At 33.8% G+C, this 14,555-nt stretch overlaps 1 protein-coding gene across 2 annotated transcripts in view; it reads right to left on the bottom strand.

The window, feature by feature from the left end:
• Nucleotides 1-14,555, bottom strand: part of ADAM28 (ADAM metallopeptidase domain 28) — a 62,721-nt gene that overhangs the window by 1,813 nt on the left and 46,353 nt on the right. Inside the window, exons 15-22 of one of the 2 annotated variants that reach the window (XR_005989457.1) lie at nucleotides 13,946-14,048; nucleotides 12,621-12,780; nucleotides 11,837-11,917; nucleotides 11,429-11,511; nucleotides 3,536-3,644; nucleotides 2,533-2,611; nucleotides 1,703-1,768; nucleotides 1,169-1,231 (exon numbers count right to left, since the gene is read on the bottom strand). Coding sequence is in view for 1 of the 2 variants with exons in the window: in XM_041767054.1 (XP_041622988.1) it covers nucleotides 1,169-1,231; nucleotides 1,703-1,768; nucleotides 2,533-2,611; nucleotides 3,536-3,644; nucleotides 11,433-11,511; nucleotides 11,837-11,917; nucleotides 12,621-12,780; nucleotides 13,946-14,048 (740 nt within the window). In the remaining variant the exon portion in view is untranslated. The remainder of the gene's footprint in view (nucleotides 1-1,168; nucleotides 1,232-1,702; nucleotides 1,769-2,532; nucleotides 2,612-3,535; nucleotides 3,645-11,428; nucleotides 11,512-11,836; nucleotides 11,918-12,620; nucleotides 12,781-13,945; nucleotides 14,049-14,555) is intronic. The other variant, XM_041767054.1, reaches the window with a different exon arrangement.

Below are 14,555 nucleotides of genomic sequence, written 5' to 3'. Positions count from 1 at the left end.
ATAATAGTAAGTTATTAGAAACGCTATGTTTTTCCAGTCTTAAGCATATTTATTTCCTTATTTAAATCATCCTTTATCTTTCCATCATTCTAGTTCAAGTTCCAACCACTTAGTCAATGAATCTTTCTCCTACTTCAACTACTCTGAGTTCATTCATTTTCCCCTTTACCATATTCTTCTCAGTGCCATTTGCTTTGTCAGAAAAAATATGTGAGGAACTAAGTGCTCTATACATATATGACTAGTTTTCACACTAAAAATGTAAACATTCTTGAAAAAATGATCTTAAGTTTTAGTTCTTTCTTATTTACCCACAACAGAGTATCAAGTATGAAGAAATATGCTCAGTAATTACTTGAGTGAATGAATTCTACTTTTACTTCTTAAGTGCCTAACTTTTATTACAGATTTGCCTACATATGGTCTATTTTTCATACCTTGAAAACTGTAGCTAATATATAGACCTTATTCTATCTATATTAAATTAAAAAGTAAAATATACAACGAAATTTTATATTCTCCAGAATAAACATCTAGAAACTAACCTTTGAAGGAAACTGTTTACCTCCTACAGCAAAACTATTTATCAATGCATGATGATTATGTAACAGTAGAACTATTTTTAACAATAAAAATTAATACCCATACTAATTTTAGATAGTAAGTAGGACTTTCTTTTTTTTTAAAGTTTTTTTTTTATTTATTTGAGTAATCTCTACACCCAAAATGGAACTTGAACTCTCAACCCTGAGATCAAGAGTCACATGCTCTTCCAACTGAGCCAGACACATGCCCAGCATAGTAGGCCTTGCTTTCTTCTTTTTTTTTTTTTTTAATTTTTTTAAATTTTTATTTATTTATGATAGTCACAGAGAGAGAGAGAGAGAGAGGCAGAGACACAGGCAGAGGGAGAAGCAGGCTCCATGCACCGGGCCTGATGTGGGATTCCATCCCGGGTCTCCAGGATCGCGCCCTGGGCCAAAGGCAAGCGCCAAACCACTGCGCCACCCAGGGATCCCAAGGCCTTGCTTTCTTAGATATACCTATGTGCTAAAATATCTCAGGTTACTCTAAGGAGCATGTATCCTGAGAAAGAATCTATAGGGACATTATTCACATGGGGCCCAAAGGACATTTAAAAAATCATTAGTGACTACCAGATACTTACAAGGAAAGAAGATGACACAGATGTAGGAATCGGTGGTGGTGGAAAATCTGGCTTCGTAATTAGCTAGTGAAAAGATAAAAAATTAATTCTAAGATGGGGCCTTGAAAACATGTGCTTAATGGAATGGCTTAAATCATTTTCAGAAAAGGAGAACTCATGATCTTACCCATGAAAATAGTCTAAATCTGTAAGTTCAAGTGCTTTCATTTAGGCATACATATATAATTCAGAAATAAGGCCAATGACAATAGACAGATGGTGAAGACGCCACTTTATGAAGCAGATAGATACTTTTCTTGTAATAAGTCACCAGCTTTTCATACCCAGTAATTCAGATTTAGGGGTTAAATGTAGGAATATAACCTTCTCACATTTTGCATTTTCAAAAAGTTTTGGCGGAAAATCTATGTTTTATATTAATATTCACAAAGATTTTAACATTCTTCTGAGGAAATAATTGGGTATTGTGGGTTATGTCTCTTACTAGTAGTTCCTCGAGATTAGATTGGAAGTGATCTTTAGTTTTCAACTCACAAAAGAAGCTGGAGGCTCATTGCCCTCTACTGGCAGATCAGGTGAATGGAGCTTCATCTGACTCATCTAAAAATAATAATATATTTTTTAATGAAATGATCAGTTTTCTAAGTTCAACTTTCAAATAAGCAGTCCTTTCAAGACCTAGGAGATCAGAACTAAGATGACACCAAGTGACTGGAAGGGAAATCACAGCGGTCCAGCTGCTGCATTCTGCTGTATCCAGAGCTGCCAGAGACAGGTACATTTCCATTAAAAACATTTTGCCAATAACACTACCATTAAACAACCTCTGTTAAATTTCTAAACTTGCAAAACAAGGCAACGGCTTTAAGGGTTATACATATTATATGTATTGTCATGCAAATATACATATTATTTTCTTTATTGGGACATTTGTAAAAGGAAAAAGGAATCAACTTATAGTCAGAAAAAAAGAGAGAAGGAAGAGGAAAGAGAGATAAGAAAAGAGAAAGAGGGAGGGAGGGGACAGAAGACAGGAATAGAGAGAAGGGGAAGGAACAGGGGAGGGAAAGACAGAGACAGAGAATCTGGAGTCAGCTCTCCTTATTCTCTTTATTTTTCTTAGCATTTGTGAACCTCAACAAAGCAGCCTCAGCATTTTAGAAAGATTCTTTTGCACTTAAATAAAAGGCAAAGAAGAATTTTTCTGAATGCATAGCTACAGAGCCCCAAATTCTTGCTAAATACTAACTAGTGGACTGGATTTGTAAAACATAACAGAGTAGGAAAGACAGGTGGTCAGGACAAGACAATGAGAGAATCACAAACTGGGACCCAAGGCAAGCACACTACAAACTATGGTTCACCTCTTGGGGTTGAACAGCCTTCCCTGTCTGTGGGTTCCTCTTCTGTCTGCGAGGCCTGGTGCCAGTAGTAGACAGTGGCCTGAACGTGAAAGCATATCATATAAATAGATTTAGTAGTTCCTTCACCATGATGAGGACACTCTAGAGAAGTTTGCCAATTTCCTTTGCCCATTGTGTCATCTTTGGTCATTGGCTGGGCTTTCTTCTGCTCTCTAGGACATTTGTAAGGCCTCGTCTGAAATTCATAATCACCACCAGTAATTTTCGACCAGATTCTCTACAGAGCCCTGATTTCAAATAATAATGATTTGAATCAGCGTTTACCTAAATTATTGTGTTATTTAATTAATTATTTATTTTATTCATTCTATAATTAGGAAACCCTTTATTGTGAATAAGTCAGTCTTTTAAAAAAGGCTAGAAAGGTGTTGTAGTGTCAAGACCATGTTTGAAAGACTAACCAATGTAGGTGCAAATCAAGATTCCATCAACTTCTGTTGTAAGACTTTGTACATATTTGTTAACCTCTGAGCCTTTGTTTCCTTAGAAAAAGTATGAAGTGCCTTATTTTGCAAGACTGTTGTAGGATTAATATATAATACCTTTTCATCTATAAAATGGAAATAATAGTTACTACCTCACAACATTCTTGTGAAGATTAGAGATAGTGAATGTAAAGCAAAGCAAAGCAATTGTCACAAAGATAGTGACCAATTAATGTGACATATGGTATTCTTATAATGGGTGTAAAATCTTTAATAATGAGAGTTATTATAACTTGTTATTAATTATAAGTACAGTGACCAACATAAAAAATACACATACTGTCATGAAGGATTTCCCAGTAAATTCGATACCTGGCTTCTGGTCCAAGAAAAATATATCTGTACTTATTTCTGATTATTTGAGGTAAACCACAATTAAATTTGAGAATTTGGGTCATATCCTTGAATTTAAAATAAATTAGAGGCCAAAAAGTCCCCAAAGCAAGATTGAAGCCTACCTCTGGACTTCCTTCTGCTTTCTTCTGGTACTTTGGTGCCAGATTACTACAGCAACCACCACAGATATGACAGCCACAGGGAATAGCACCCCAACCACAATGGAGAAGTCTGCAACATAGAGAACCCAAACAAAATGAGGCTATGAGAAATTCATAAATATCCACCACTCTGGTCCTTATTTCTGTATCTATCACAAATTGCATTTATGCTTTCCTCCAGAGAACACACACTCCCTGGAAAATCTCTCATGGTCAGTAAAATGAAAATACATTTTGTTTAAAATTTTTTAAAGATTTTTTTATTTAGGGATCCCTGGGTGGCGCAGCGGTTTGGCGCCTGCCTTTGGCCCAGGGCGCAATCTTGGAGACCCAGGATCGAATCCCATGTCGGGCTCCCGGTGCATGGAGCCTGCTTCTCCCTCTGCTTATGTCTCTGCCTCTCTCTCTCTCTCTCTCTGTGACTATCATAAATAAATAAAAAAAATTTATTTATATATTCATGAGAGACACAGAGAGAGAGGCAGAAACATTGGCAGAGGGAGAAGCAGGCTCCCTGTGGGGAGCCTGATGTGGGACTTGATCCCAGGACCCTGGGCCGAAGATAGATGTTCAACCACTGAGCCACCCAAGGGCCCTGAAAATGCATTTTGATCATGAGAAACACTATGTAGATAGAGGAAGTAAAGGGGAAATGCATATAAAACATTGTATATGAAGTAGGTAAAGCATCATGCTACTGAGAATACTTAGAAGGGATGATGAGTATAACAACTAGAAACTGTTGAGTTCAGAGATTAGAGAGAACAGGAAGTAAGGAGGATGGAAAAAAAGAAGTGAAACATTTTTAGGATTTGGCATTGGAATCAAAGAAAAAGAAACTAAAGCCTTGAGATCATATTCCTGTCAGTAGCAAATGAAGAGTGGAGACATGAAGAAGAGACTTGATAGAGGCACTGGGGACTGTTTCCTGATGTTTGCTCCATCTTGGAATTATTAAGGGCAGAGAAGAAATTATGTGACCCTGTGAACTGAGGACCACTTTGAACAAATTTCCTGAGTGTACATGGTGTTTTCTCTTTTAACTGCTAATCTAAGTAATGACTGTAACTTTAACTTTTTGCTATCACCAATATTAATTTCTCTTATAATAATCTGAAACTTCAGAAACCAAGAGGTACATGTTTGAAGAGAATTGAGAACAACTATTGCTTTCTTATGAGACATCAGCAAGACAATAAGAAGATTAATTTTGGTATAAATGCAAGAAAAGTTCCTTAGTGTGAACACATATACATACATGCACATGGAGACAGATATGTCAGAAGTATAATTCTAAGATAATAACAAATATCTAAACTTTCCACCCTCCATAACAATTCCTATCCAAAAAGCCAAATGAAATAAAATTCTGAGGTATTTCAATTGAATATAGCACGGATAGACTCAGAATGAAAAAAACAGTACTGGCACTAACGTCGGATTTCTAACTATTTTCAGAAACTGACATGGTATCAGAGGAAATAAAGAGGAAATTGACCAGACTTTACAAATACCCCTACTTTGCAATTTTTTAATGCATTTTTTTTCTAATTCATGAGAGACACACAGAGAGAGAGAGAGAGAGAGAGGCAGAGAGATAGGCAGAGGGAGAAGCAGGTTCCATGCAGGGAGCCCGACGCGGGACTCGATTCCAGGTCTCCAGGATCATGCCCTGGGCTGAAGGCAGTGCTAAACCGCTGAGTCACCCGGGCTGCCCTTTTTTTGAAAATTTTTTAATGCATTTTTTTTTTTTAACTTCATGAGAAACACAGAGAGAGAGAGGCAGAGACATAGGCAGAGGGAGACAAATACCCCTACTTTGAAAGGACAAAGTCTATAGAGAAAGATGGAGTATAAGACAAATGGGGAGTATTATGATAGGAAGGAGGTATGCTGTTGAACATGGAAATAATTGAAGATAAAGTATGCTCTTCTGTTTCTAGTAATGGTGGTCTAGGAAATTCAGACCAACTCCTTCACTAAAACAACTAAGGCATTTTTGCAACCCCCCACCCCAAAAAACAAAAACAAACAAAGCAAAACAACACTTCATCAAAGACATGGTAGTACTAAAAACAAAATAGGGGAAAATTAATTTGAAAAGATGAGTGAGAGGGCAGGAACCCAGAAAGACAGAAAGGAGAATGATCCTGGATGGAAGTTCAGAAATGCAGGAATGAAAAATAAATACACCAAGTATGAACCCTATTGTGAATTATGGTCTTTGAGTAATTATCATGTGTTAGTGTAGGTTTATCATTTGTGACAATGGACCACTCTGGTGGGAGATGCTGATAGTGAAGGAGGCTCTGTGTGTTGAGGCGGGGAGGGGCAGAGGCATATGTGGATTGTCTGTACTTTACTCGATTTTGCTGTGAACAGAAAACTGCTCTAAAAAGCAAAGTCTACTAAAAAACAAAATGAAACAACAAAAAAAGAAAACAAATAAAATAAACATTTTTACGATGACCACTAAAATAATATAAAATAAATGTGCAATTTCCAATTAATAAAAAGAAAAATGGAAAGATTAAAATCCTCAGTAAGTCCATACAAAAGCAAGGTAGGAGAGAAAATGGAACACAGAATAGGCAAAATAAATAAAAATCATGTAATATGATTGTAGACTATACCCAAGTATATCTGTAGTTGCCTTTAATTTAAATAGACTAAATACCCTGGCTTTAAAAAAGATTGTAAGACCACACATTTAAGAATATATATATATATATATATATTTCAGAAAAAAAGAATATATGTTTCCATGCTTTTTAAAAATAAGTAACATATATAAAACATGAGGCTTAAAAAATAAAATAAAACATGAGTCTTTTTTTATAAAGAATAAAAGTAAAAGTATGGGAAAGTGTTATACCAATGAAAAGGAGACCAAAAGAAATTCAGCATAGCTATATTCATCTCCAGGAACTACAGACCTTATAAAAGCAAGAAGACTAGAGCTACACACAAGCATTGCTTAATGATTAAAGTGTGAAGTCACGATGAAGACATAACAATTCTAAACTTTTATGTAATAATAGCATGCTCCTAAGATATATAAAGCACTGGTAGAGCCAGAAGTAACAGTCAAATTCACAATTATAGTGAAAGATTTTTAATATTCCTGGCTCAGTAGTTGACAGCACAGATCAACAAGATATCAGTAGGGATTAATAGATGTACACACAGTGAAAACTCTTGGTATAAAAAACAGAAAATACTGCTTATAACAACATAGAATACGTATTTTTGTGTGCACAAACAGAATATTTACAAATATGGGAATATTCTGAGCCATAAAGCAAGTTGCAATACATTTCAACATATTCTTAACACAGATTTTCTGACCCTTATGTAATTATGTTAAGTATTAATTTAATAATAACTGGAAAGCTCACATATGCTTATATGTTAAGAAATATAAAACTAAACATTTCAGGGCCAAAGAAGGAAGCAAATGGAAAATAGAATATAATTTGAATCAAATGATAATGAAGATATTTTTACCAAATGGGCTACAACTGAAGAGTTCTTAGAGGAAAATGTATAGATTTATAATCTTAAAAAATGTGTTTTAAAAGAGAGCTGAACATTAATGAGTCAAATTACCATTTCAAGAATTTTTTAAGATAAAATAAACATAAGGAAAGGAAATGAATAGTATAAATTATAAATTAAGATAGCAAACAAGCGTAAAAAAAGAAAAACAAGCAAATTATTAAAAAAATGCCAATTTAAAAATTCCATTTGGATGATAAAATAAAAGAAAAAACCAATTCCACAGATCCCATTGATAAAAACATTAACAACTTTATAAATTAAAGTTAAAAAATTAAATTTAAAGTTAAAAAATTAAATTATAAAAATATTAACAGCTTTAAACCAAAATAAATAAATAAATAAATAAATAAATAAATAAATTTAGATGAAACAGAAAAATTTCTAGGAAACCACAACATACTAAAACTTATATTAGAAGAAATAAAAAATCTGAAGGGTCTTATAATTACTGAAGATATTGAATCTTCAATTTTTATACAAACTCTTCCAGAAAATATAAATAAATAAACACTTTCCAATTCATTTTCTATGATTGACATAACCCTAATATTCAAATTGAGCAAGAAATTGCAGGCCAATATTACTCAGGACGTAAAATAACAGCAAACATCATCCATCAATATATGTAAGAGATACTGCATCTACACTGTGTTTATTCAGAGATTGCAAAGTTAAGTAAATGTTCAGATATCAACTAATTTATTTTGCAACACTAATAAAGGGGTAAAAAAATCTTAACTAATAAATAAAACGTATTTGATTTAATTCCTCAGATTAGACGTGAACTTCTTTAACCTGATAAAGGAGACATAAATATGTACAGAATACCTCCAGATAACAGGGCAAAACACAGAGTCTTTATTTTGAGACTGAGAAAGAAACAAAGAAGCTTACTACCACTATTTCTATTCTGCATTGTACAGGGGGTAGTACTCAGTGAAGAAAAACAAGTACAAGAAATTAAAATTGCAAAAATTAGAGAGAAAGAAATAAAACTACCATTTTCTGAAGTAATATGACTGAATATGTAGGAAATTTAAAGGATTTATAAGTTATCAGAATTATTGAGAGGTTGGCATAAGTACTTGACATAAAAATAAATATACAAAAATGAATTGAATTTCTATATTCTAGTAATGGTTGAAAAAATATTTTTTCAGAAGATACCACTTAAAATATACAATGAAAGCTAAATTCCTATAAGTAAATCTAACAAAATATATGAAAAATTTCTATGGTGAAAACCATTAAATGTTATTTGCCAGAATTAAGAAAGACTAAATATATGGACAGATATTTCATATCAATAGATTAGGAAATCAATATTTTTAAAGATGTATTTATTTATTTGAGAGAGAGAAAGAGAGCAGAGGGAAGGACAGGGAGAGAGAGAAAGAGGGAATCTGAGACTCTGCTGAGTGCAGAGCCCATCACAGGACTCGATCTCATGACCCTGAGATCATGACCTGAGCAGAAATAGTCAGACTCTTAACTGACTAAGCCACTCAGGTGCCCCAGGAATTCAATATTTTTAATATATGCTTATTCTCCTCAAGTAAATCTAATTGTGGTTTATGTTAAATGAAAATCCCAACAGGAATTGTGTGTAAATTGAGAATCTGATTATAAAATATATGTGAAAGTACAAAAAGCTAATAATCAATTTGTTCTTAAAGAAGAACAAAGTTAAAGGACAGCATAAAATATAAAAAGATTGGGTTTAAAATAATATGCAGAAATAAAATATATGCTTTCAGAAAAAAAATATAAAGAATCAAAGTAAATTTAGGGTGGCATCTGTTTGGTACTCTCAGTAAAATGAAAACAGATTGTTCAAGAAGATATGAAATAAGAGAAGACAATAGAGTGGCATGAAAAAGGTTTAAAGAAACACAAAAATGCCACTGACCATTTTAGACTATCATTATAACTAACAAATAGAAGTGTTAACATTGCCAAAAATTCACTCTATGAAATAGAAAACATTTTTGAAAGACTTTCCCCAAAATAATAGGAGATAGACAATGACAAAAAAAAGATAACAAGAAGGCTACACAGTCAAGATATTTAAAAATCAATTTAAAAATCTGTAATAATGGAAACATTCCTTGTACTAAGGAAATTACCAAACTCTCAATTTGAAAGACCTCACTGGCCAACAATCAAAATAATAAAAAGAAAACAACACCCAGGCATGGCATGATGTGATTAGTTTTCATTAAGGAGCAATTCTGAAAACATTTAAGGGAAAATAAACTAATGATTTTTAAAGGGTTATTTCACAATAACAAGCAAAATCAGGGTAGCCTCAATTTTTTAAATATTTTATTTATTTATGAGAGAGAGAGAGAGAGAGGGAGAGAGAGAGAGAGGCAGAGGGAGAAACAGGCTCCATGCAGGGAGCACGACGTAGGACTCAATCCCCGGTGTCCAGGATCTCGCCTTAGGCTGAGGGCAGCGCTAAACCGCTGAGCCACCCAGGCTACCCTAGCCTCAGTTTTTGAACATTAAGTATCAGTATCTACTTCTTGAAAGAGTCATTAAATTAAAACTTTAAGTCAAAAAATGTAATCCAATCCAACCTACTATTCATGTTTTTCTGTTTAGCAATGGAAATTAATCCTTATAAATGCAGTGCAGAATTCTTATAAATGCAAAAAGAAAATAAATGACTAATGGAAGTGATTTAGCAAATCAAGAGATGAAATATTATAGAATTCAAGAAGAGGGAAGTCATAGTTTAAAAGGATTTTTAATGAGTGTTGAGACCATTAATGAATTTTCTAATTAATGTAGTTGATTGATGTTTATGCATCTATTCCCCTAACATATCCAAATACCAGATGACACACCCTAAAGAGCATATGTGTATGTGTGTATATGTGTATGTATATATATATATATATATATACATGCAATAATATATTTAGTATTTAAATATATATGTAATAAAATCACAGAGCACTAGAAAAATAGTAAAGAATTTTTAGAAATTCCAGAAAGAAAGTAAAGCAATTTAGGCAGACAGAAACAGAGCATAGTCCAAGCATCAGAAGTAAATGCTATTCTTTCTTGGGAAGTCTAGCAAAGAACCAACAAATTTTTAAAAAATAGCCCAGTGGTGCCTGTGTGACCAGATGGTTAAGCATTAGACTCTTGATTTTGGCTCAGGTCATGATTTCTGGGTTGCACAATTGAGCCCCATCTCAGGCTCCATTTTCAGCATGGAGTCTGCTTGAAATTCTCTCTCTCTCCCTCTGTCCTTCCACTCCTCTAAAAAATAATAAATAAAAATAAATCTTAAATAAATAGCCCAAACATCTGAAGTAGATGCTCTTCTTTCTTGGGAAGCCAACAGAGAATGTGAACTTGAGACAGATAGTTTGTTCAGCTCCATCCTCATCCCCATCTGCATCCCTATCCTTTGTGTATACAGTACAATAGTGAGAACAGAGACCCAAGAACTGCTCTTTAGAAGTGATGGAGGATGTAAGAGCCAGAGGAGTAGAACAGAGACAAATGGTAGATATCCACAGTCGATGAGACAGAGAAGGGAGGATCAAAGAAAGAGTGCTGAGAGAAAGCAATTCTCTCAGGAGGTAAATGCAATGAGAAGCTCTCCCCTGTGTAAAGTACTCCACCATGGTGACTGGAGGTGAAAATCCCCACCCTGGCTGCTTTCCACCCTAATGGCCTGGAGGGAGGTCTCTCTATCTACTGATAGAACTCACAGGCAGATCTTCCAGCTGAAGAAGTATAAGTAGGTACAAGCACAGAAACATGCAGAGAAAACCCATGAAAAGTAATTCAAGTCAACTTAATCCCACCTTCAACTGAAGGTCTCATATCCTGAAGAAAAATAGCACAATAAGATATGGGATGAAAAATGAATCAATCAAACTCAAAAAAGATGACTCAAAGAACAAAACTGAATGAACAAAAATAATCTAAGCCATATTCTTAGAGAGCTCTATGAGGATATTATATCGACATATCAATTAAAGTTGATGTGAAAATAGAACAATCATAAAGCAAGAAAATTTGGGAAATTCAAATTAAGATTACAAATGTAAAACTTGAGGAAATATTTTTGTATGTATAGTAAAAGCATAAGGATGTGGAAAATATGATTAAAAAGTTGTTAGAGACCCTAAAGATTAATATTATAGATTTAGTATTTATGGAATTAACAAGAATTCTAAGAGGAGAAAAAAAGTCAATGAAATCATATGTAATATGAAATTAAGGCTTAGAAGAGCAATTTTTTTTTTCAGGATAAGCATGTAATGTTACCTACGGAAGACCACTGAGGAGTCATCACAATCAGGAGGGGCCCATCCTTCTTTACACTGACACTGGAGCTCGTGGTCACACACCTAGGGAAGCAATAATCCTGTTAGTTTCCATATTAAGCTGACACCAATTCAAAGGCCCTATTCATCCATTCAGAAAAAGGACTAACCTTTGCTCTGTCTATATCTATCTATCTATAGCTATCTATATAAAATATGAATTTATCACAGGAATTTCAATACCAAGTTCTTCAAAGAAATTTTTTTTCATTGAACCAAACTATGGAGCTGTTAAGGCAAACTTAATAATTTTAATCATTTAATGCTGGAACATTACTTTAGCATCATCAAGATTGACCTAAAATTACAAAAGACTCAGCAAGCTTGGGAAAACATTTCCAAAACTTACAGCATGCCCTTTGCACTTGGAGGAGCAATTGGTTGATTTGTATGCTCTTTCGATATCCATACATTCGGCATTAATGCAAACCTGAAAGTGATGTGAAAAACACCAACTTGACATCAATACCCAATGACTTCAGCTCTGTAAATTGCTGACTCTGTGGAATTTAGTCTTCTATTTTTACCCATTACTATTGTTATCAGACTTAACTTTTTATTATGGAAATCACAGCATTATTTTGAAAGTAAAAAGATGAATCTAGATAATTTTTATAAAAAATTTTGGTAACTCCTCTAAAGAATACTTCCATACTTCATCTATCTCTCATGGGTCCCTTAATCCACCTCTTTAGTCCACTCCTGAGACTGCTACTGTATTGCTGAGCTGAGCATTGGACATGATACGAGGCACCCATTCCAAACAAAAATATTATGGAAAATATGTTACTATCACATCATCTGCAATATTATAATACCTATCATTTATTTAAAAATAAATAGTATTGTTATTATTATCTTAATTATTATCAGGGTGGCCATCATTTATCTAGAACCTACTGATTTAGGGTCAATAAAATTTACCAAGATTTAATAATCTAGTACTGAGCACACAATAGTTATTTATTAAATAGTATTGAAGGAATGAATACATTCATGCATAAATGAATGGTATAAGTATTCCTTTGAAAACAGTGCCCCATGAAGCATAAGGAGTCCTTGGGAAGCAAAACAAAACAAAACAAAACAAAAGATAAAAAACATTTTGATTAAAAGCTACATTTTCAACCTACCTTCTTGTTTCCACACTTTGTTCCATTGGCTACCATGCCTATTTCTTGACTGCTGTCTTCAGGATTAAATGTTTTACATGTCAGGAAAGTTACTATATGTCCTCTCCAGGGCAAATTATCTGACCCACCTTGACAGAACAACTTCCCACACATGGCATCACTGAGGAAAAGCCAAATTTATTGCAATTGAAATACCAGGATCCAAATGGCAATTCTATGTAGTTCTAAATCAGCTCCCTACCAATATTTAACTAATCGTATTTCTCCCTATAGCTGAGACTTCTAGTTCTCCTTTATGTCAAATTTCTTTTTTATTCTTCAGTAATAGAACCACTGAATATGAGCAAGGCACATTTTCCTTAAAAACAAAACCCGCATTTCCCAGATTCCTAGACAGCTAATTTTGGCCAATTGCCTGTATTCTGGCCAATTGGAAGTAAGTAGAATCTTATGTTCAAATTCTTGAATCTGCCCTGATTTCTTATAAAGGAGAGACAATGGAATTTTATTATCCTTTAGGCTCAGGCAACCCAAAGGGTGACACTATGTCCAAAAATATAGTTTGGTAATATTTATCATCTGGAAAAATTACTGTTTAATAGAAAAACTTTGAGAATGTTAATCTTGTTCAGTCTATTATACATCACCTAGTATGTGTAAAATTTGGAGCAGGTACTAAGTTTAATCTATTATAATTTGAATTTTAAAAGTCAACTTGAAATTGTAGAATAAAAAAAAACCTTACACAAAAATCTCAACTCTTTTGCTTATGATATTCTAGAATTTTTTTTCCAGAATATCAATACAAAAAGTAAAACAAATTCTTCAGGTGAATTGTCAGTCTTTCATCTTACTGTATTTTTTCTTTCTGTAAAGCCATGGAAAGCTTAAATAAAACTATAAAAGCATTGTTTTGGATATTCTTCTGAGTAGATAAATATTTCTACTCCTAGAATTATAATGAAACACTTAGATGGAAAAGCTGCTAAGTTGTACTGAAAAGTCCACATATAGATTTCCAGCCAGGTCCATTCACTGCTGCATGTTCCATCCAAACATTGCCTCTATTTAACAATGACTGTACTTGATGTCATCTGAAGCTTCCACCATGAGGGACTGGAAAAAATAGTTCATTTCTTATTTGTCTTTTAACTTAGTGCCTAACCTAAAACATAGAACATAATAGTCACTCAGTGAATGCTTATCAAATGAATGATGTCCAAATTAACTTTTGCTTTAATTGGAATAAACCAGAACATGTGTCTGGAAAGTGTGTGATTTCTCTACTCTATGGGGCAAGAAGATTCAAACAACAAGCCACTTACCTTGCTTTGCAAGGGATAGGTCTGTCCTCCACTTTGCGACAGTATCCATACTTTGATCCACCTTCATTCCTGCTGTAGCACGATCTATCTGCAACCTTGGTCCCTGGAAGCAGGCATTGTCAGTAGAGACATATTAGAAATGAGATAAGATATTCAATTCTACAAAGAATCAATGAAATATAAAATTAATGAAATACAAAGCATATAAACTATATCAGCATTATCCCATTGACCATCGTCAGAAATAAAGGCTGCGATAGTTTGTTATTAAGAACGTTGGCTAGAATTTAAAACAATCCTTTAGAGGTGCCTGGGTGGCTCAGTCAGTTAAGTATCCGGCTCTTGATTTCGGTTCAGGTCATGATCTCAGTGTCCTGAGGTCGAGCCCTATGACAGGCTCTGCACTCTTCTCGGAGTCTGCTTACGATTCTCTCCCTCTGCCCCTTCCCACCTCATGCACACATTCTCTTGAAATAAATAAATAAATAAAATCTTACCAAACACATAAATAAAATAATCTTTTAAATATTTAACTTTTAAATAGTGACTATCTAAATATTTGGAAATGTGGTTGATTTTCAGAAGATTCAAAAAAAATCCATCTAAATAT

The sequence above is a fragment of the Vulpes lagopus genome, chromosome 8 (genome assembly GCF_018345385.1).
Source record: "Vulpes lagopus strain Blue_001 chromosome 8, ASM1834538v1, whole genome shotgun sequence".
Classification (NCBI taxonomy): domain Eukaryota; kingdom Metazoa; phylum Chordata; class Mammalia; order Carnivora; family Canidae; genus Vulpes; species Vulpes lagopus.
This window is presented reverse-complemented; position numbering and strand designations above follow the sequence as displayed.